This window comes from Spodoptera frugiperda, chromosome 26 (assembly GCF_023101765.2).
Source record: "Spodoptera frugiperda isolate SF20-4 chromosome 26, AGI-APGP_CSIRO_Sfru_2.0, whole genome shotgun sequence".
NCBI classification, from domain to species: domain Eukaryota; kingdom Metazoa; phylum Arthropoda; class Insecta; order Lepidoptera; family Noctuidae; genus Spodoptera; species Spodoptera frugiperda.
This window is the reverse complement of record NC_064237.1, coordinates 2,916,794-2,939,284: the sequence shown is the minus strand read 5'-3', so window position 1 is coordinate 2,939,284 and position 22,491 is coordinate 2,916,794. Positions and strand designations below refer to the sequence as shown.

The following is a 22,491-nucleotide window of genomic DNA, read 5'->3' as shown; positions in this document are numbered from 1 at the left end:
ATGCATTACTAGCTGTTAATAAAAACAACACAAAACTATAATGGGAGTTCACTGTACTGTTAAGAAATGATACATGATGTAGCCTCGTGTATCATTTTAATATCATATTCTCAATTTTCCAAACTTTGTAATATCATCATGAGACAACAAAACATGAAACAGCGTCAGTTCAACAAATCTATTATTTTTTGGAACCTCACTTAAAAAACCAAAACAAAGACCCTTACCCTTTACCATATTTTATCCCAAATTATCACACTAATATTATAAATATGAAAGTTTGTTTGTTTGGATGCTTTTCTGTCAATCACGCTGAAACTACTGAACGGATTTTGATGAAATTTAATATACAGAGATGGTATGAGCTGTCTTGGTTTATAGGATACTTTTTATCCCACGGGAATGCGAGTGAGGCCGCTGATAGAAGTTGTAGAAAATAATTCAATGACAGCAACCCACTCCCGCACAGAGCTTCACACTGCCAGTTAAATTCAAAATGGCTGCCGCGTTCGAATAATCTTTAAAAATAAGAAGTCATCTATCACCATAATATGTATTTACACAAACCCTCGCTTCAGAATACAAATGGAGTTTACAAACTCCAAGGAATGCTTTCACAAATCTTCAGCGCTGCAATTTTTAACAGCTTTCTAATGGAAAATGTTTTTCAAATGCATTTTCAACGCTTTCATACAAGATGAATTTTCTTCGCCAGTGAATTTTCTCTGTGAGTTTATTATAGTAAATATCAAGTTCTCTTTTAAACTTACTTTTACTTAGAATGGAGTTCGTAGAATTACTGGTATAAAACATATTATCTGTAATGTATGTATTATCATGCTTTTTTTATTTATTGGGTTTGTTTTTAACATCTGTACTTATATCGACTTATAGGAACGTAAATGCGAATACTCATGTCAAGCGAAGCGAATACTGCAGCATACTCCGAATTCCAACTTCGTTTTCCCTATTTTCCGATTTCGAAAACTCAGTTTCACGGAATTTGGGAATTGAGTCCGATGCAATAGGATTACACAGAGCTGGTAAATTGCTGCTGATGCTAAAATATTGGACTTTAAAGAAAAAATACAGCTGTATAGATCTAGATACTTTTAAAACAAAACCTTTAAATTATTGTGTAAAGAAACAATTGACTTAATGAAATCGTGAACGAATTAACCCAAATTCCCAATAAAATTATACCTAGTTAGTATTTAAGCTAGGTAACTTGTACTGGTAATATAAATAAATTGGTACGGCAACAATTTCGTACGGAAACCCTTTAGTATTAATGTGGCGACATCTGGCGGACGTTGCCGGTAGAATGGATGTGGTCACGAAACTGAACAAAGGCTTGGATGGAATATAAAAAATAAATGAACACCTTATTGTGAAGGGTGGACTCGAAATTCCGATACAAAATGTTGCAGTTCTTTTTTTTTCGTTGAAGTGTGATGTTAGGCTCCTAAAGCTATGTACCAAAATGCAACTCACATCACATCACATCAACAGCCGCTGTTGACCAAATGTCTCTTCTCGCATGGAAAATGTTTGAGCATTAACCACCACGCTTGGTCAATGCGGGTAAGTGAATTCCAACTTATAACTAGAAATTATAAGCCCCAACCCATTATAAGCCACAGCCCAGTTTTCTCACGATTTTTTCTTCGCCGTTTATCATCGGTTCTAAATACTCTAAGAAAGTAAATACATATGTAAAACTCGAAAAAAGTCGCATTAGTACTTGCCGTTGGTGGATTTTGTTTAAAATTTGAAGAGAGGTTTCAAGTAAAACGCACCTTTTTAAAAATGTATCAAGTTGTGTATAGTTGCATAGACAAAAAGATGGCGCCTAACAACACTTCGACCTTAGACGCCCCATTACAAAGCCCACACTAATGACATCGATGACCTATTAGGTCATAATAGAATTACTATACAATGTCAGTGACAGTTTACTCTATAGATATATGTTGATATAATATTTGATTATTATGATTCTGAAAAAAATCCATTATTCTTCTGTTGCTTTTGTTTAGTTTTTATCAATAGTTAAGTTTCTGCCAACGACTTCGCTCGCTTTCCCGTGGGATAAAAAGTATTCAATCACCCTAGTTAGCTCACACTCGGTCTGTAAACCAAATTTCATTAAAATGCCTTCAGTAGTTTCAGCGTCATTGACGGACAAACAAACAAGGTGTGATTGTGTAAAGTGTGATACATGTGCGTTCAAACAAACAAAATAACTCTTCAGCTTTATAATATTTAGGTTAGATTAAGAAAAGCGTTATCACAGTTGGTAAGTCCCAATATTAAAGGCAATTGGCTAGTAACTTCCAATTAGTATATATTTTTAAAATACAAATAGAATAATTATTTCACTGAATGAACGAACAATTTCAATTCAAAGCGTAACGTTTAATTTTCCACGTTCTTTTGTTTCCATACCGATTCTACTTTAACTTGCAAATCGTTCAACTCGATAGCGTCCTAATAGGAAAGGCGATTGGATTTGTAATTGCGGTTTACAATATTTATATTAGATTTCTTAATTTTATATTCATTAATTGAGATGAATTTTATCATATTTCTTAAGATTTTGATCAGCAGTCGATTAAGGGATATTTGACAGAGTCCGGGCAGTATAAACCTAGAGCTTATTTTTTTACTTTGACACTACTAGTTTTTTTCCTGTGTCCTTTGGTCTTTGGTCAGCAATGGCCACTTATAGGCTGTTGATGTGAAAGATGATGAAAAATATTTTTTCTTCTCTTGTTTCCATGTTGTCCAATAATAAATTGAAATTTTGGAATTGCACAACTTGATTGCCCCTAGTCCTTTTCATCATCGAACCACAAGACAATCGGCGAGGCGTCACCGCTTCATGGTAGATATCCCACCCACTCGCACGAAGCGCTTCGCTTCAAGCTTCCTTGTGCGAACTGCTAGGGAGTGGAACTCCTTGCCGGAGTCTGTGTTTCCTGATGGGTATAACTTGGGTGTCTTCAAGGCCCGAGTGAATAGGTTGCTTATGGGCAGACGTGCTCAGATCAGGTGAGATAGCGGCCAAACGTCGACCCATTAAATTGTTTTTCTAAAAAAAAAAAAAAACTTGTTACCAAAATAAGGCCCTATTTTGTAAATAGGTTAAAAATCAACTTATTTTTCTTGAGCTCTCGTTTTAAGAAACTAATATAATTGAACAAAACCCTCGTTTCTATAACGCTTAATATTAAAGGTGAAATAACATTACAATATTTAAATTAGAAGTCAAGATGTCGAAGAAACGAGAAACTAATTAAGTTCAAAACTTTTTCTTAATAAGTAGTCGAGGTTTGGTTTTTATATTTTTATTATTGAAACAGCTGGTAACACTTCGTCTATGGGTAGGGTTGGTACCGTCATAAATGTCGCGTAAAATAAAGAAAATTAATTACTTATATTCATAAATTCTCAGAAGATCGATTGAAGCTTTAGATTTAAAATATATTTTTTGTTAGATTTCTTCAGAAAAATATATATTTTCCGTTCAATTACTCATTCAGTATCAGCCTTTACATTCTTTTGTTTTTCGTGGGTTCAATTTCGACATATTTCGTAGATCCCAGACACACCCAAACACTGCACGATTAGAGCCCTTTTTTACATTCACTTTCGCCTCACCCAAGGCGGGAGCCTTGGGCGAGGCGAAAGAGAGTGTTAGACTCTTATTGACTAAAAACCACCCCGTTCCTACTCCTGCTTTTAGTTGGAACCTTGGAAAAGCCGCAAGGTAGTCCGCAAGTTTGGACAAAACAGCCTTACTACATTCTCTTCAAAAAAAAGTAATATTACATTAAACCAATAAAAAAACATACTGGCGAAAAGTTAGTACATTACAAGACCTATATTCGTTCAATATCTTCGGGGACAAACAAACAGACATGTTATTCGATGTTTTAGAACAGATAAAAGTAAAACTGGAAAGTACTTGAAGAAAGTTCTGCAACAGACAGTGAGTGGAATTGGAGCGGACGATTATTTTCTAGTGGATGGTACCTAAGAGGGCAACTCCGATAGAAGTTGACCATTCAATGACAATGTTCGGAGGATATTATTATTTTATTGTATTAGTTTTATTCGGTGTACCAGTAAGGGTGCTTTTCCACCAAAGATATGCCATGGTACATTGCTGTGGATGCGTTTGGCTTTCACCAATTATATTAATTGGTGCACAGGTTAATAATGGTGGGAACGGACTCAGTTAAGCTATGCTTCCCTCCATACATGGCATACTCGAGCTGCGCATCTTCCTCGCACAGCTACATCTCTTAATATCGGTGGAAACGGTCAAATTGTTTCACAGCTTAGCTATAAAGCACACTTCTTGTGAAAAAGCACCATAATATGGGTTTAGTGTTCCTTTGAATAATATGTGTTTGCGTTTATTATCTTTAATCTCATTGCCCTATATGAACTTGAATTAAATGAAAATCGATTTCCAAATATAAAGACATGTCAAGATGAGTTGCTCAGTAAGCTACGAGCTCATTTTCTTATAAATACAGCTCACCTATAAGACCTATAACTAAATTATTATACAACGAAAATATAAACCCGAAAAGCCATCAACCCTACAGAAGAATGTTTTAGTTCGATTAAAATGCAAATGGAGCGTTAAACACGAGCGGAGCGACGCGCCGCCGCCACACTTAGGCGCCACCGTCGCATAATAATAAAAGTAAATCATTAATTTTAATTTAGACCTTAGCGCTATGTGTGTGTACTGCAATTAAGCTGTTTACTTCACTGAAGAGCACGTTTATGCTCTTTTGTCTCTATACGACTTTAAATTAAGTGGTTGGCAATCAATTATCTAACAAAATATTTGTGCGGTTCCATATTGCGAGGTTTTATAGCAATGATACATTAGTTATTTTTAATTGACTAATGACAGAAACCCAAATAAATGATAGCGGAACTGAACTGTACTTTCACCTTGTAGTTTATAGAAAAAAAGAAAGAAAGAAAAAGAAAAAAAAATGTTTGGCACCCTTAAAACCACAATTCTGTTTCGTACTCCACTGTACTGAGTGGTGTCTCGATGATAAAACAAAAAGTAACATTAAAAATGTTTAACTCAAGAGTTATTTCCAAGAATACAAAACATGAAATTAATCAAAAATATGTCGAACGTCTCAAATTATCAAGAATACAAGACATAAATGAACCAAAATCAAGAGTTTACACAACGACAGCACTCCAACAAAACGAGACATCATACATCATACGTCTCCGAACCAACACACAACATTTTCCTCGCACAATAAATATTCAGGCTGTTGTATGAGCGTTGCTAACTTCCGTTATAAACTCCAAACTTACCCAAAGATACAGTGAAGGCTCTAGCGAAGTTTCATAAACAAAGTTATTGTAGTAATCACGGCAAGTTGCCGACACGGACTGCTTTCAGCTTAGTTTACTGAATTATGAATTAGTGTTAGCACAGGACGAAAGGAAATTAAAGCAAATACAATTTTGTTGGCTAACAACTTTATTAGATTGGTTAGGGATGATTTAAGAGGTCGATTGTTTGGAGGTTAGATCTTAGAAGTCAGCATAAGAGAGCAAGACTGATACGTAACTTGTTCGCTCCCCGCGGGTTTCTAGTTCTAGCTCTAAATCCACCCATGACTTATCCCTCCTTGGACGAGGCGAGAGAGAGATTCAGACCATTACTGACTAAAAACCACCCCGTTCGTACTCCTGGTTTTCAAGCCGGAGCCCCGGTAAACTGCTACGCAGTCTGCGGCCCATTGAAACATACTTTAATTGATACATATCTAATGTAGATAAGGGAAATCTCGGGGTAAAGTTTAAAAAGCTATTCCTAGCCATTTTTCAGAAGCATTACTTTTTTTTTAGCTGTAAAGACCTAACTAAATGGTCGACAGTTTTGTTTTATCTGTTGTAAAACTGTTCTGTTTGGCATACATGCACATGACTACGTGTTTCTTAATGTAGTTAAAAAGGCCTTATCTTTGAAATTTCAGATTTTTTGAATATTGGCTTGTATAAGTTCTAATTAGCACGTTATTTACAGAAATAAATAACGTTTCATTTCATGATTGACTTTCATAAACCTCCTTTCCTTGTTCCAGTCGTGAATCAGGCGGTCAACTCCCCCGCTCAGCAAGCATCGACTCAGTGGTAGAAGCAGCAATCTGCGCCCGTCACTCCGAACCCAGTCAGCCAACTACACTCCAGCTGCCAAGAGCTGATCGGGCCTTCAGTCTAGCGTCACCAGTCGTAGGGAGGAGGGCCAAGACTCAGAGAGGACAAGCTGGTAAGTTGCAGTAGTTATAGGATTTTAATTACAGGTGTAACTCATTTGACTTGTCATAATTTTGGCAGAGGGCAACCAAAAGGAGGCATGATATAGCTAAGGTCGTCGAGTGCAATTTAAATGATTACAAAATGTATTTGTTGTAATTTTATGTATTCTTTATTTCAGCTTTCTTTAGACATTTCTTTCAGGTGTATATATTTTGAGTAACGAAGTTAATTTAGTAAGTAACTAAATTAAAATGAAAAGCGACTTGAGCATGAGGACCAAATTATTTATTACACGTTTACCTGATAACACTCGTTGCCTTACTCGTTGGTCGGGTGGTCGCAAGGGTGACTGCCGGGCAAGGGTTCTCGGGTTCAGTTCTTGGGCCGGGCAAAGTATTACAGGCTGTTTTTCGGATTTTCGAAGAGTCTGGAATTACGCCCAGTATACATGTGTATAGGCGCACCCCCTATTACATGGGGTTTATAACACAAAATGGTGAAAAGTGAGTGTACATTGTATGGCGTCATGCCGTAATATGCACCTCTGCCTACCCCTTCGGGGATAAAAGGCATGAGGATACACATAAATATACTAGTGTGCATAACTAAAAACTCGTCACATATTCTGAAAATAATTGACAAGAAAACTAAGACTAAGTTTTGATCGCTCAAAATTTAGTGTCGCGGTCGCAAAGTTTGCAAGTTAAGCACATGTCGGTTGAACATGGAACATATAACTTCAATCTAGAAGTTGTTCCTAACACCGGTTTTACAGCACTTAGGTAAATATATTACCTTACCGAGGAAGACTTTGAACAAACGAACTTCTAACATTACAGTATCGAAGCTTTGATTTTTGTTCAGAAGCACTTACCCTCTTTACTGATATGCCGCTATAGTTTCCACGCTTTTCTTTCGTTTCCAGCTTTTTTTTTTTGAAGGGGTAAAATAATCCAATGTCTTCTCCCGTTTTGAGCGAAGCAAGAGAGAGAGTGTCAGACTCTTGGTAATTAAAATCACCCCATTCCTACTACTGTTTTCTCCTGCTTTTCGAGCCGGAGCCCCGGTAAACCAGCTAGGTAGTTCAGGCATCAGCCCTACCAAGGCCCCATCTGTGGTGGTCTGATACCGCACAATTTACCTTCAACCAAAATAATTCTGAAACAGACGTCCAATATACTACTAACAAAAGAAAATAAATCATAAACTTTTTTAATAAAGTCTATATTGCCACTACATTATCACTCATACGCAAATCTGCGTAATATAATGCGTATATATGACATAGAAGGATTTCTGTATTTAGAATAACGGTGCGAATATTTGACCTGAAGATGTGGTGGGAAATGCCAGATTTAGAAACTTGCTGAGTCATCTTCTTTTCTGTATTATCAATGCCTAACATAAAACCAATGTGAAACAACGCTTGCGTTGTGTTTCGTTGTATGAGTGATGGTACCGGAGGCCAAATTACCCACCTTCCCAGTCATCCCGATCCCCAATTTGCCAACAATCCTTAAATTCCGTAACGCCTCTGATGTTTCGGATGTCTATGGACGCCAGCAATTGCTTACTATCTAGTCTCCCGGGTGTCCATAAGCAGTGGCTGCTTACTATCTGCTCGTGATCCGTCGTTTACCGGCTCATACTATATAAGAAAAAAAAACTAAATTAAGTAACAGTTCAAGTGTACTACTTAACAAATCATCTTTATGAAATAGTAATGAAAAAATACCCGTCAACCACTAAAGAATCATTAAGCTAAAACAGACACAATACAGTCGATAGATGTGCGTTGCTCATAAATTAAAATCGTAAATATTTCCCCGCAGTCAACCAGAGATCACAACTTTTTTTTTAATCCCCCCTGTCCCCTGGGTACCAAACGTTGCTCGTAAATTGAAATTTCCAATCGGAAACCGTTCGAAACAGTTTTACGGTTTGATTCACAGCGATTTTTGTCTCGACGGAGCAAAATCCGTATTTTCCGTGATTCGTATTTATTACTCGTATTTGATTTTTATGATTAGGTGAGAAGGTTGACTTTTGTGAATCAACGAAATCTGTTAAATACTTTCTTTTATCAATTTCTACTTACTATTCAATGCAAAGGTAATTTTGGATAGTCATATCTCATCATTTATTTTTTATTGGAAAATCATCCACTGACTTCTCCTCTCCTGCCTTGGACGAGGCGAGCGGTAGTGTCAGACTCTTATTGACTAAAAAGCACTCTCTCACTCTACTTCTGCTTTTCGAGCCGGAGCCCTGGCAAACCTACTGGGTCCCATTTGTGGTGAAATGATGGCTCTTTAAAGCGCGCGTGGAACGCGAACACGCCGTACGCATAGACCTGGTTCTGATCGAACAGCGAGATTTAATCGCCGTCACCATATAAGACTTTATAAAGTAACATTTATTCAGTACCAGTAATCAATTTATATTCTTGTAATATAAAAATAAAACCTTTGTATTTGGTAATAGCTTAAGCTGTGCATGAAAATATACACCCATGTAATAAAGTTAGAATGAAACCCAAAAACTATTTAGTTACTCATCACATCAACTGATGGCTCTCAACTTTACTCAATGTTTAACGTGAAATATTTCACAAAATAACAAACGGAAATGATACCGCTAAGTCTCGTCGTCACAAAGGAGGTTGAAAAGAAAAAGTTTTTGTTTTTTTCTTTGCTCGTTACCTGTATAAGGCGCCATTTGCGGAGAATTATAAGGGTGCAGTGACCTTTGAGTTTATACCCCTAATCAATTGCTTTAAGCGGCTTTTTCTCAAGCTTTTGGTCGTTAATCCTTTGAGCCAAGGATATTGTAGTTGATTGAAAATTAAAATAGTTTTTTCGAAGGTTATGTAAGGAGCAAGGAAATATTTGTTTGTTGGTTAACATCCCAGGAATAAATGTGAAAGTTTGATTGTTTGAATGTTTGTCGTTTGTCCGTCAATGACACTGAAACTATTGAACGGATTTTGATGAAATTTGGTATACAGACAGGATATTAGCTGACATTGTATATTACGGGAACGCGGGCGAAACCACTGGCAGAAGCTAGTAATTTTTTTTTTAATTTTAATTTTGTTTCTACATAATATATATTTCTATAGTCGTGTATAGTAGTCGTTACTTAAAACATATTTTTTACGTCATATTAGTGTAATAATAGTAATTAAATTACCCAATAAATATTACCGCATGTGACCATAAAGTTTTCTGCATGCAAACTGAAACATACATAGCGTGATTAAAACACACTGCCATAAATCTACAGTTTGTAGCTGTTACTGTAGTTCGTAGCGTCTGAGCTAAACGCCTGCGAGACTGTTAATTGCTAACGAGATACACAAGTACACAACATGTTGCTATAAGCGTTGTGCAGGCGCTTGTTTATTTTGATTCTAATCTAACTGTCCGTGTAATGTTAATTGAATTGAACGTTAATGTTATCTTGTTAGTAAAATATACTCGTTAAGAATATTGTATTAATTACCTCATTGGTCGAGTGGTAGCAAGTGCGACTGCCGGGCAAGGAGTCTCGGGTTCTATTCCCGTGTCGGGCAAAGCATTATTGGGGTTTATTCGGTTTTTCAAAAACTGTATATGACTATAGGCTCACCCTCTATTATATGGGATTTAAAACACAAATTGTGAAAGTTATTTTGGTGTATGTGTCGTATATGCATAAAGTAAAAAGCTGTTATTTCAATATTACACTACATTTCTATTTATTAGTCTAGATTTATCATCTATGCAGCATACTAATTAACTTCTAAAACTATCCAAATCAAATAAACCCGAAAATTGTCCCTTTAACTAAAATATATGTAAGTTATATGTGTAAGTAAATAGTTGTGCCTGCCAATTATAAGTTTGCCGGCTGTTCCGAATAGAATGTAATAGTTACTGAAATTATTGCCGTGTTTACCTACTAGGGAACAAAACAAAACTACTAACTTTACATATGTTCTAGTCGGGTGAAAATTGACTTTTGTTTTTGACAAAAAACGAGTGTTAATAAATATATTTAATCGAAGTAAGATCATCCACATGTCACGAGAATGGAAAAATATAATTTTGTAGCGATTGATCCTTTTTAACCGACTTAAAAAAAGAGGTGTTCAGTTTGACCTGTAGGTATGTATGTATGTTTGTTCGCAATGATCTCGCGTTAGGCTGAACTGATTTTGTAGCGGATTTCAGAATAGTATTTTTCTGACTTAGGAGAAACTTTTAGAGATATTATCTGATTAAAAAAAATGTAAAAGAAATGGAAGACGGGTCCCTTTATTAAAAACAGTTTTTTTGTACTTTTCATTTATACTGTGTCCTTAACAATTGTTATTACATAAATAATAAAAGGACGATAATATTTTATTTTTATTTATTTATTTTTTTAAATCGTTTTTTAAAAATGCATTCAAAAGTAACAGTGCTACTTCTCTGTATTATATAATTGCTTGTCTGTAGCGTAGTAACAAAGTTATTTCAAAAAAAATAAATAAAAACATACGTAGATAGTTGGAATGTGTTTCAAAAGTAATTTTCCAGTTTTTCCGTACAAACAAATTGCAGTAAAGTTGCTGGCTTTTATTTCATACCTGCTTTAGAGTGCTTGTCCAACAGAGATGTGCTATGTAGAGCTATGTTTTAAATTCTACGTTTGTTAAATAAAACCGTCCAAAAATAGAATTACCTTTAATTGCTTTTTGTGTGGGTTGTCTACATACATGTTATATTGTTAATATATTATGTGTAAATAGCTCAATATTCCCTCGTTTCGATAAATATTGTTGTTATTGGGTTCCGCGGTCAAACAATAACAACGCTCTTGTTGAAAATACTTACGTTTTCATGGAAAATAAAATTGAGGTCGTGGGATGTGTTTGGTTACATTTTGCCCAACCAATTAATATAGGATTATTTGCATTTATTTTTATAGGAGGAGAATGTAAGTAATAAAAGAGGTATGTAGAATCGCAGCTACGTCAGTACGTACATATATTCATCTATGATCGCAGCGATTGGCGTTCTATAGTCTCTGCCTATACCTATGGGAGACAGACGTGATTATGAATGTAGGTATGTACCTAAGTTATTTTTATAATCTGGGAGGGATAAACTTTATTAAAAGAAAACAATGACGTATCTTTAAAAATATTCGCGACTTTGCGTATAATTTTTATCATTATTACCTACTCCAAGACTTCCACAGACAACCTTGATATATTAAAAAATACTTATTTATCTTTTGGAATAACGTACAAAATGTTAAGTTGCCATTTCAATTCATAATAAAATTATTAAACCAGATTCCTCATCAGAAAACATTACAGTTATGTCATTTCACGACACCTAAAATCTACTAAAAACCTCAAGAAACGTATAATATTATGAAATATATATATATATAAAGAGGAGATAACATCTCCCGCTCATTACCATGTCAAAGGGACGGAGTTGGCCCTTCAGTAACGCGAGTTTCACCACGAAAGGAACCTTGTTATTTACATTTTCGTACTTCTTACGTCAAAATAATACTTTTTTTGGAAATATATTTTCTGCGACAGAAGGAATTTGTACTTGAAGAACTTATGGGATAGGTATTTGTTTATGTTTCAGTTTGAAATGAACTTAGGTAGTGTTTTTTTTTTTTTTTTTTTTTTGAGGGGGGAAAATCATCCAATGACTTTTCTCGCCTTGGGCGAGGCGAGAGGGAGTGTCAGACTCTTACTGACTAAAAACCACCCCGTTCCTTCTCCTGCTTTTCGAGCCGGAGCCCCGGTAAACCCGCTAGGTAGTCCGCAGCTCCGGATCAGGCATCAGCCCTTTTGGGCCCCATCTGTGGTGGTCTGATGGCTCTTTGAGGCGCGCGCGGAACGCGACGCGCCGCACGCACGGGTCTGGTTCTGTTCGGGCGGTGAGCTACCCTTGCTCGCCGTCCGCAGGCCCGCACTTACGGTGGCCGGAGATCGTCTCGGGATCCCCTACGCCCGGAGTGTCTTTCGCGACGGCTGGGGCGTGAGGAGGTTTGTTCTCTCACGCGCCCCGCCTCCTCCTTAGCTAGCATGACTGCTTCGCAGAAGGAGGAGACGGCATCCCAGTCCCTCTCGCTCCGCACCATGGCCTGAACCAGTGCCGGGCGCGAGAGGTCGCCATCGCCGACCACATCCCTGAGGACTTGGCGGTGCTCAGCCCACGCAGGGCACACCGCCACCGTATGTTCTACCGTGTCCTCCGGGCGGTCCTCACAGTGATGACACCCGGGCGTTTCCTCCCGCCCAATAAGGAACAGGAACCTACCAAAACTCCCATGTCCGGTAAGCACCTGCGTTGGCGGTAGGTGAGGACGCCGTGGCGCCTCTCAAGCCACTCCTCAAAGAGGGGACTTACCGCTGCGATTACAGCGAGCCCAGCCCTCGGTTGCGACAGTCGTTGCTGCCATTCCGCCATGAGATCGCGCCGGAGCTCGTCCCGCCACGCACTGATCTGGCGCGGCAGTGGAGTTTCGCCCCGGCGACACGCGTCGGCGCGCAGACTGAAGACGCGCGCGAGCACCTTCGCCTCCAAATCCCACGGCGGTAATCCGGCAAGGAGGTTCGCCGCCTCCCCGGAGATCGTGCGATATCCACGAATCACCCGGATGGCCATGACCCTCTGAGACGTGAGCAGCGCCCGAGCTGGCCGCCGCATCAGGTTCGGCGCCCACACAGGGGCGCCGTAGAGGGCCATGGACCGCACGATCCCCGCGTACAACCTCCGGCAGGAGGCATTTGGCCCCCGAGGTTTGGCAGGAGCCGCTTAAGCGCAGCCCCCGTCCGCTCCAACTTAGGAGCCAAACGTCGGAAGTGTAACTTAGGTAATGTGGGCTTTGGTTTTCACAAAATATATTGTCTAATCTAATCCTTGACTCTATAGATATACAGAGTGTATAAGGAACTCTCTCAAACGCCGAATACAGGTGATGGTAAAAAACGTAAGTTTTATATTAAAAAAAAAAGGAATTAAAATATGTTTATTTTATGTAATAATACATGGTTGTAATCAATTGCTTAATAATAAGGCTGATTTTGCACAAATAACATGAAACAAAAACGATTAAAATATAAAAACAAAATAAACGTTCCGTTTACAACCTTATGTAGGAAAATATAACGTAGAGGTTATACACAATAATAAGGTAATACCCGATTGTACGGTGAATAAAAACCTTCAACTAGATTAAATTATTTTCATAACTTCATTATTAATACGTCGTATACTATTCACAAACAAATCTAAGATCCAAAGGCTACTTACCTCAAGATTTTCATTTCTCACATAATAAAACAGTTCGTAGCTAGCAGTATAGTAATTTCCTAGCAATCTTGTCTTCGTTTACCTGGACAGCACGCCCGCGGCCATTTTGTTACGACTATAACAGTGCCACCTTAATATTAGGGCAGGTGCTGCTCTAGCCAGAGTCTTCCTAATATTATACATGCGAAAGTTTGTGAGTTTATGTGTTTGTTACTCAATCACGTCAAAACGGCTGAAGGGATCGGAATGAGATTTGGAACAGGGGTAGGTTATGGTCTGGAATAACGCATAGAGTACTCTTTATCGCATTGGAAAGTAAGAGAAGCAACTAACCGAAGCTAGTAATAGGGGTTAAGCCTATTGTCATATAACGGGCACAATTCTAGACTCCGTGCTCCTACTGAGAATTTTTTGAAAAACCAAAAATAGCCCAGCAATATTTTGCCTAACACGGTAATCAAACCTGAGACCTCTTGCCCAGCAGTCGCATTTGCAACCAGTCGACCAATGAGGCAGTCTTTATATTTTATACTTACTCTACATTTTTTTGTATTTACTCGACATAAAACATAAAACTAAAATGCTATGTTTGATAGTGATCCCAGATAAAATGGATTTAATTTAAAATCAACACTACATCTAAAAGTAATTAATTAACAATTTGTAGATATCTACTTAAGTAAAGCTGACTCCCAATAGTAATTAAATATTGATGTAACTTCTATCTTATTAGCAGTGGCAGCCATTTTTCTTAATGTTTGTATTAACATTCCTCGGGAGACCTTTTCCTGAGCAGGTAGGGTTCGGTATAGAATGTTAAATAGATACGGCTTAATGTTAGACAATACGTGTTTACCTGTAACATACGATATCCTGACTCTTACCAGCTATGTTGATCTGATTTTTTATTTTATTTTTTGATATCTATATGAAGGGTATTTAAACAGGGTGACTGGTAATTAGTAATTTTTCAAACAAATTTCTCAATGAAACTTTTGTATACTCATTAGTTTTATTTTTATGACAATAACAAAGCAGGTGTAGGGACGTGGTGGTTTTTAATCGGTAATAGGCTGATACCTGTCGCCTCGCAAAAGGCCGAAGAATTCATTGCGTGATAATCCCCCTTAAAAAATAATAAAAAGAGCCAGAAACATCCCATAGATGAACCTTGACTAAGTATACGGTATAGTCTATATCTATAATGACTTGATAATTATTATTTCACGCATCACCTAAACAGCGTAATGTTATGGTTAATTACGATACTTAACCCTTTATCTACACCAATTAAAATTGAACATGGTGTTTCATTGGAAGGATAGCATAAATGAAAGATGTGGAAGACGAATATAAACTGCCATTTACTTTAAAGAGGACCAAGTCCTCTATGGATCAAGTCTCCTATACACGATTACATGTCTGATAGGTACTAGTATATAATAATGGAATAATATACAGCCTAATTTTTTATCACCAGCCAATATTTTTTCAGAGAGTTAGGTATCTTAAATAAAAAATATAACCGACTTCACTGAAGAAAATCGGTTAAAAATAACACTAAAATAGTCAAAATAACTTTTATTTCGGAGGTCGGTGTTAAATAAGAAACAAACAATAATGAGAAACACCGACTTTCGAAATCAAAGTAAATTTGGTTATTTTAAAGGTTACGTTTTTTTTTTGGAAAATGTTCTTTTTATTACTGTCTCTTACAAAAAATTGGCATGTCATAAAAAAATAATGTATTTTATATATTCATACAGTTCAATAAAAGAAACATTAACGTTGACAATTCGGAATATTCCACAACAGTTTATATTTAAACTCATCACTCACAAGCCCAACAAAAACACATCGTTTTACTAAAAATAACGACAATTATCTTTCATTAAGCACAATTTATTTATAAGTTCAAAAACACTGGAAAATTACATTGATCTTTAACCCGCGCACTAAAGACATCCGTTACTGGCCGGTGATCTACTGACGCGCAAACAAGCGTGAAGATGACCGATTCGATAAGCTTCTATTAACTTCTGGACACCTGGTACTTAGTGGCAGATGGTTTTAGTTTTACACCATATGATGCAATGGGAAAATTTTAAATAGCACGTCGGTTATTAAAAAGCGTATAATGTATAATGGGTGCATCCGTGCATAATACTTTTAAAACTTGTTTTATTTTTCTATAACGTGGGATTTTATGTCTTTATTTTTAATTTCTCTTCTCGTCAAACTCATTCTTTTAAGTAAAGCTGTAATAATAATCAATTTATTTCATTAAGTAGATATTTAATGAAAGTGATAAATAAATGAACCAAAATTGAAGTCAAAGTTAAGTTTTTGAATTAATTTTTTCCAAAAAACCATACGTAGGACATACGTACTTTTTAAATAAATTGATGTATTTACATGGTTCTGTTTATTGGCTCCAGCGAAGTGTGACGCATACAGGATAGCTCTCAATGGTAACCAGTTTATCAGATACAGTTACGTTACGGCCAACGCCCACGTCCATATTTCCTATATCGAGATTTTCTTCACTTCATCCTCTTTTTCATATGTTTAAGATGATCAAAACCTCCCATGGCCTTTGTTGATAACGGAATGTCCTCTAATTAAGAGAGTTAACTATAATCTCCACGTTTTGCATACCGGTTTGAGATCACAGGAATCCCAGGATGTAAATTAACTAAAATTTACGGTTTATTCACGTACATTAATAGAGAAAAGCTCTAATAGTTTCGAGTCACAGAGGGACTCTTCATCATGAGCACTACTAGAACTGCACACTGCGAAACTAGTAGAGCTTTTCTCTATGAATGTACGTGAGTAAACCGTGAGTTAAGTTTCACGATACTTAGTTATTATAAAAATATCCCAGGATGTATTATAGAGCACTGCTATAGGTACTCTTAGTTATTTACATACGTAACAAATGGATCGCCTATTTAACACAGCCTAATAAATAGAGTCGTCTAGATTGTCTATTTTTGGACAAAAATAATTAAAAACCTGTTGTAAGGCAATAAAATTTAAATTTGATTACCTGTTAATTCGCACAAAAAAATGTATAAGGCAGTAATTTAAATTTCGCAACGCAATATTTTCGCACTTTATAAATATATAATTATGTTAATGATATTTTTTAGTATAATTTGGGAAGCAATGATGTTTTTTGTTTCTTTTTTTAATATATGTAATAATATATATGAGTTTTATAACGTATACTAAAATACAAAGGATTAAATATTATAAACAGAGTAGATAAAGTCTAGACAAATCTGTGGAAGACGTTACACATAAAACCAAATTGAAATAAAAAGAAGCTTGAAACAAACGGGAACCAAACTCGCGCGGGCGCATACCGCACCCGGTTAGTCACACACTGCGCCAACTGTTACCATGACGTCATATTATTATGTAGATCCTATCTATAACATTACATAATGATGTTCTTTCAGATATTATACAGATGGAAAGTTATCATATTATCCTTAACTGTTTTATTTTTAACTTTTTAAGTACGAAACAATAAAATTGAAAATGACCAGTAAATGGTTAAATCTCCGAGTGTTTACTTAGTTATTGAGTTTGTGTGTATATTTGTTACTCCTTCACGTCAAAACGGCTGAAAGGATCGGGATGAAATTTGGAATAAAGGTAGATTATGGTCTGGATTAACACATAGGTTACTTTTGATCCCATGGGACCGCGGACAAAACCGCTGTCGGAGAGCTAGTATAGAAATACTTATTCCACCACGTCTAGATTTCAGGACATTTCCCGTGCGTCTAGATAGCTAAAGCAATATTAGTATCAAACTAATCCAGTTGTTTTAAAGATTAATAACTGTAAAAGATACAAATCCTTTTTTATGATATTGGTACGTAGGTACGAGTAACAACATCACATGCGTTACTTTTAAAAACTGTGATATAAAAGTAAGCCTGAGGGGCTTACAGAGCACGTGATGCGTTAAATTGTTATCAGTTACGGTAGGTCTGTCTGTTTGTGTGTTATCTCTTATCTCTAACGTAGTTACTTTAATTTGGTTTAAAAATACAAGGTGACAACGTCATAGAAGTGTGTTTATATTGATAATTACATACATACATAGTTTGTAACTAAATAGGGAAACTGTTTAATAGGAACTAACTAGAAGATTAAGGTAGAATCTTTGTTAAGACTCTACGTAGGTGTCTTATACAAAATCATAGATCGGATTTAAAAACAAAGATTAATTTATAATAGGTAGTCTTCATTTCTCTACGTCAAAGCCGGTCCTATATCTCATGCTTAAATCATTCAACTCAAATTACACTAAAACATTAATAAATATCAAAGTCGCCAACATATTTACAGTTAAGCAAAACCAGTTCAAAATCAGGCTACGTTAGTCTAAACTACAACTTAAGTCACATCTAAACGTGTATCTCAAGTGCGCTTACACAGACAACTTTAAATCTCCGAATGACGTTAGCGGAACTTGCAAATTCAACAAAAACAAAACAAAACTACCATGTATATGTACGCCTACATTGCAACGTGCATATTTTAATCCAGGGCATAGTAGAGGTTCTCTTATGAGCTTTTAAGGCTGCCCCATACTATCTCTCTCACTCCCACAAAAGTAAATAATATCTCTATCTCTTTTCTCCCGCCGCGCACGCCAACTTGCGGTAACCCGGCGAACTAGTTGACAGTTGCCTAAGCGCATGCACATGCCTCTTTGTATTATGTCGCGTTCTTGTTATTACTGCCTCGAATCGTTATTAAAGTGTTCCTTTTTTAAATGATATGTATAAAAATGTGTGTCTGTATGACAGTGTGTGGTACAAAACAGTGAGTTTGTGTCAGTAAATGGGTGCCCGTGGTATTGTTGACATACCAGGATTATTTTTCACTTGGAGCCCGAAGAACAGTATCAAAATAAAGCTCAAACGTACGTATTTATTTGAGTTATTGTTTAATTATGTATACGTTTATTATTGTTTAAGTAAGCATCATTGTGGAATGAAACTAATTAGTAACTTTTAAAATTATTGTTCTCAAACGTCCCATATTTGTTTTATTAACTCTAAAAGTCTAGTAGGTATATTATTATGGCAATAAAACTTTACCACATTGTTAAACATAATGTATGTTTCGTTGTAGTATTCAAATGTATGTTTTAATTAAATTAGGACTCTTTATGGACTCAAAATTATGAAAATTATTTTGATGAATATAATTCTTTAGGGCTTATAATATTAGCATAGGGCTACATGGAATATAAATAAAATAGTTACGTTACAAATAAAATATAAATAAAAATTAAGCTTTCGTACGTCCTGTGTCCTGGTTCATTCACCTTTAATTTTAGATAAATACTTTTTAAAACTTGTATTGACCACAACATTAGTGTCAATAGATCAATACTAAAAGTCTACAAACATGTACCTACTTGCCTAAACATATATTTTAGACGTATTAATATTATCATTGGCACTAATAACATTATGTATTTCCAATTGGAATAAAACCTTATCCATCATATTCCAACTGTATTTCTTCCTGATACCAAACTTCCCATTAGACCTTAGTTTTAAAATGTCCTTAATTTATATTATGTACCGTATTTTCCACAATACAACCTTGATTTATAACAACAAGAACAACACATAGTACATAAAAAGTTTAGTTTTTTAATTTGAAATTTTGCCAGCGTTTGTCTGACGACGCAAATCGCGGTTCGCATTTTAAACAGTGGGTAACATTCGTTAGCAAATTCCATATTCTATATTAGGCATAGTTGGGAATAATAAACGTGTTGCAGTGAACGGGTTATGGTACTAGGAAGCTGATAAGGACATTATAGTTTTTAATTGCACCGACCTGTGATATGGCGGTCACGTAATCAGTCATTGCAAGTAATACTAACAACTTGTTTTGCCATTTTTAGCGTGTGTTTCCGAGCTAATTTGCGAATATAATTTATGAGCTACACCTCTATATGTTGTGTTTATAGCTTTCCAGGTGTTCATTTATTTATTCGATTGTAAAACACTAGATTTTATGAAAACTAATCTTCTTACTAATTTTGATCAAGATAAGCTATTTCGATTTGATTTGAATTCAATGCAAATCTGCGTATTTTTTAATATCTTAAACACGTTAAAATTCTGATACAAAGATACCAGAATTTAAAAAAACTCTATACATCTTGTTTAGACTTTTATTAAGGAATTAGATATACCGTTTTGTAATAGATATTTTTGAAGACAGACAAACAAGAGTAAAAAATTAACAGTAAAATAAAGACACTTTCGCTAAAAACGCAACATTCCAACCTAAATAAATAAGAAAATTAAACCTACCTACTAAGAAAATGTTAATACCAATAGTAAAATATTAGAATGGTCATAAAACGGGACGTAATGCAATACCAATACCACAAGAGAGCGATAAACTCGCGTCGAAACAATTTTATCGCCTTCCAACCGTCCGTTGTTATGAGTTTAATGTTCAACAAGTAATAGAATTACATAAACATAAGATTAGCGAGCCTGTCCTACCCAGAAACATTGCTATGTAATAAAAACACTGGGCTTGCTAAAGAAATTTGCAAAAGGAAGCAGATTGAAAATAGACTCTTCTGCGTTGAGATAAGGCTTTATCAAAATTAAGCCCATATTTGTCGATCTACATTTTTGAACCAGTGGATACCAGTTCGTAGAAAAATATTGACACTAGGCAATATGTCTATCTTCAAAGCCTAATCTTGTTTATTTGGAATCGCAGTAACATTGCGAATCACGATAATGTTTCGAGATGACACTTTCAAGAGCATCAACAAAGATTGGACATAATGATGTCTAGACGCCATATTCAGACGTTGAAGTCTTATTAAGATCGATAACATAAATCTCAGTCTATTTTTTCAAAGTCAACTTCAAGCTGATGCAATTTTGCATCAGTCAAATCTAACCAAAACTCAGTTTAACACAAATTATTGTACGTTTGTTACAAGAATGGAAGTCATAGTATTAACAGCCAAAAAATGTCAGATGAGAGAGATTAAAGAGATTTCAGGAAAAAATACGAACTGTGTGTTCAAAAGCCCCATGATGTAATCATACTGCTTCTAAAGGAAACCCCTATAACCTAGCTAGACCAGTAATAGACGATTAAATGATGAGCTCATCTTCCAACCAAAAACTACCAGGAAAACAAATTTAACGTAATTTGAGCATACCCAATTCTTGCCATGTTTTTTGGTTACCTACTACAGAATCACACTAATATTATAACTGTAAAAGTTTGTTTGATTGGATGTTTGTCCGTCAATCACGCTAAAATTACGGAACGGATTTTGATGAAACGTATAACTTGGATGATAGAATACTTTTTATCGCGGGCGAAGCCACGAATATATTTGTCACTAATCCTATTCTTCCCACGACTGCCGACTAAGGGATTGCACATCCGATCTCCAACCCCTCTTACGTAAAGAAGGACTATAATCCAGTACGTAACCATCACGGGCTGTTAACATGAGATCATCCTCAACCCAAAGGCAACGACAAATTAGGTTTAATTCAACCATACCCAATGGACCTTATAAGTAGCAGAATGGCGCTTTCTCTAGGCTTTGGGGTCACCTAACGGGACAGTTTAGCGCCCAAGTTATTGAATGTATGTATTATAGCATCACGCATGACTGTGGGTCAGTGGTTGCGTGTTCGAGACCCGTGTCTGTCAGTATTGGACCACTGAACTAGAACATTGGTAACGTGTTGTTGCTTCGCGTGATGGCTTTATGAATGTGTCTGATAAATTGCTTCTAGGAAGTTGTTTTGGAAACTTTGTGGGTAGTGGAAGTGTCTGTTGGACGTTTTGGGTGATATTATATAGGTGTTAGACACGTTAGTTCGTACAATGGTCATAGATCATCGCAGAGTAGGACGCGGGTTCGTATACTTAACATTACGGGAAAGTATACTTATTTTCCAGTGTCTTATACTCTTATTACAATAAAACTAATGCCATAACTAACAAAAACTTGACTGTATCAATGTTCCCTTTTTTTAAGACGCGATAAATCATCCAATGACTTCTCTCAATGGGCGAGGCGAGAGGGAGTGTCAGACTCTTACTGACTAAAAACCTCCCTAGTGGCTCGATACTCTATCAGTAACACACGTTACATTACAACTTCGCGTATTTGGAAAAAGTATTTTTAATGTTCCTTTTTCGCCAGGAAAGACAGCCATTAAGTTAGGTTAGGTTAGTAATAATTTAAAGCCAAGTCTTGCATAACGAACGACCTCAAACGCGTAATTATAAGATACCGAAGTGAGAACATAATGACGCCGGCGCACAATACGACTGTAATGGCGTACTTTAATAAGATAATTGTTACGAACATAGCTTACAGAGTCACAATCTGTGGACCTTATTGTTTGTTAATTTTTATCCAGATAGTTAGTTATTATCGAAACGGAAGCTGTAGTGTATCCGGATCAACTTTGTTAATTTTATCGCCGTACTCAGTCATTTAATGGTTACTTAACCCAATCCTTAGCAATTGTTTTCGGTACGAAATCATAACTAAGGCATAGTTTAAGTAATCATTAAATGCCTTTGTCATAAAATGTGTACTTATACAAAATTAGAATATTGATTTTCACAAATAGATTAGGAATACGATAACTACGCCATTAAATAGCAAGCGCTAGAAATATTTTGAGCTAGAAATAAAGAAAGAAAAATAATTTATTCGGAACCGAGCTAGATGTTACGATATGTACGCAATACCAATCTTATCACTAAATAGGAACACCATGTAACACAAAAAGCAGATAAAATATGTACAAAAGGA

The 22,491-nt window shown here is 36.1% G+C and overlaps 1 protein-coding gene across 4 annotated transcripts in view; it reads left to right on the top strand.

The window, feature by feature from the left end:
- The window catches only part of LOC118263955 (uncharacterized), a 288,611-nt gene that overhangs the window by 200,444 nt on the left and 65,676 nt on the right, over positions 1 to 22,491 (top strand). For 3 of the 4 annotated variants that reach the window (XM_050704745.1, XM_050704744.1, XM_050704742.1), the window contains exon 6: positions 6,141 to 6,325. In XM_050704745.1, coding sequence (XP_050560702.1) covers positions 6,141 to 6,325 — 185 coding nt within the window. Of the gene's footprint in view, positions 1 to 6,140; positions 6,326 to 18,336; positions 18,574 to 22,491 lie in introns of those variants that run through there. The other variant, XM_035576236.2, reaches the window with a different exon arrangement.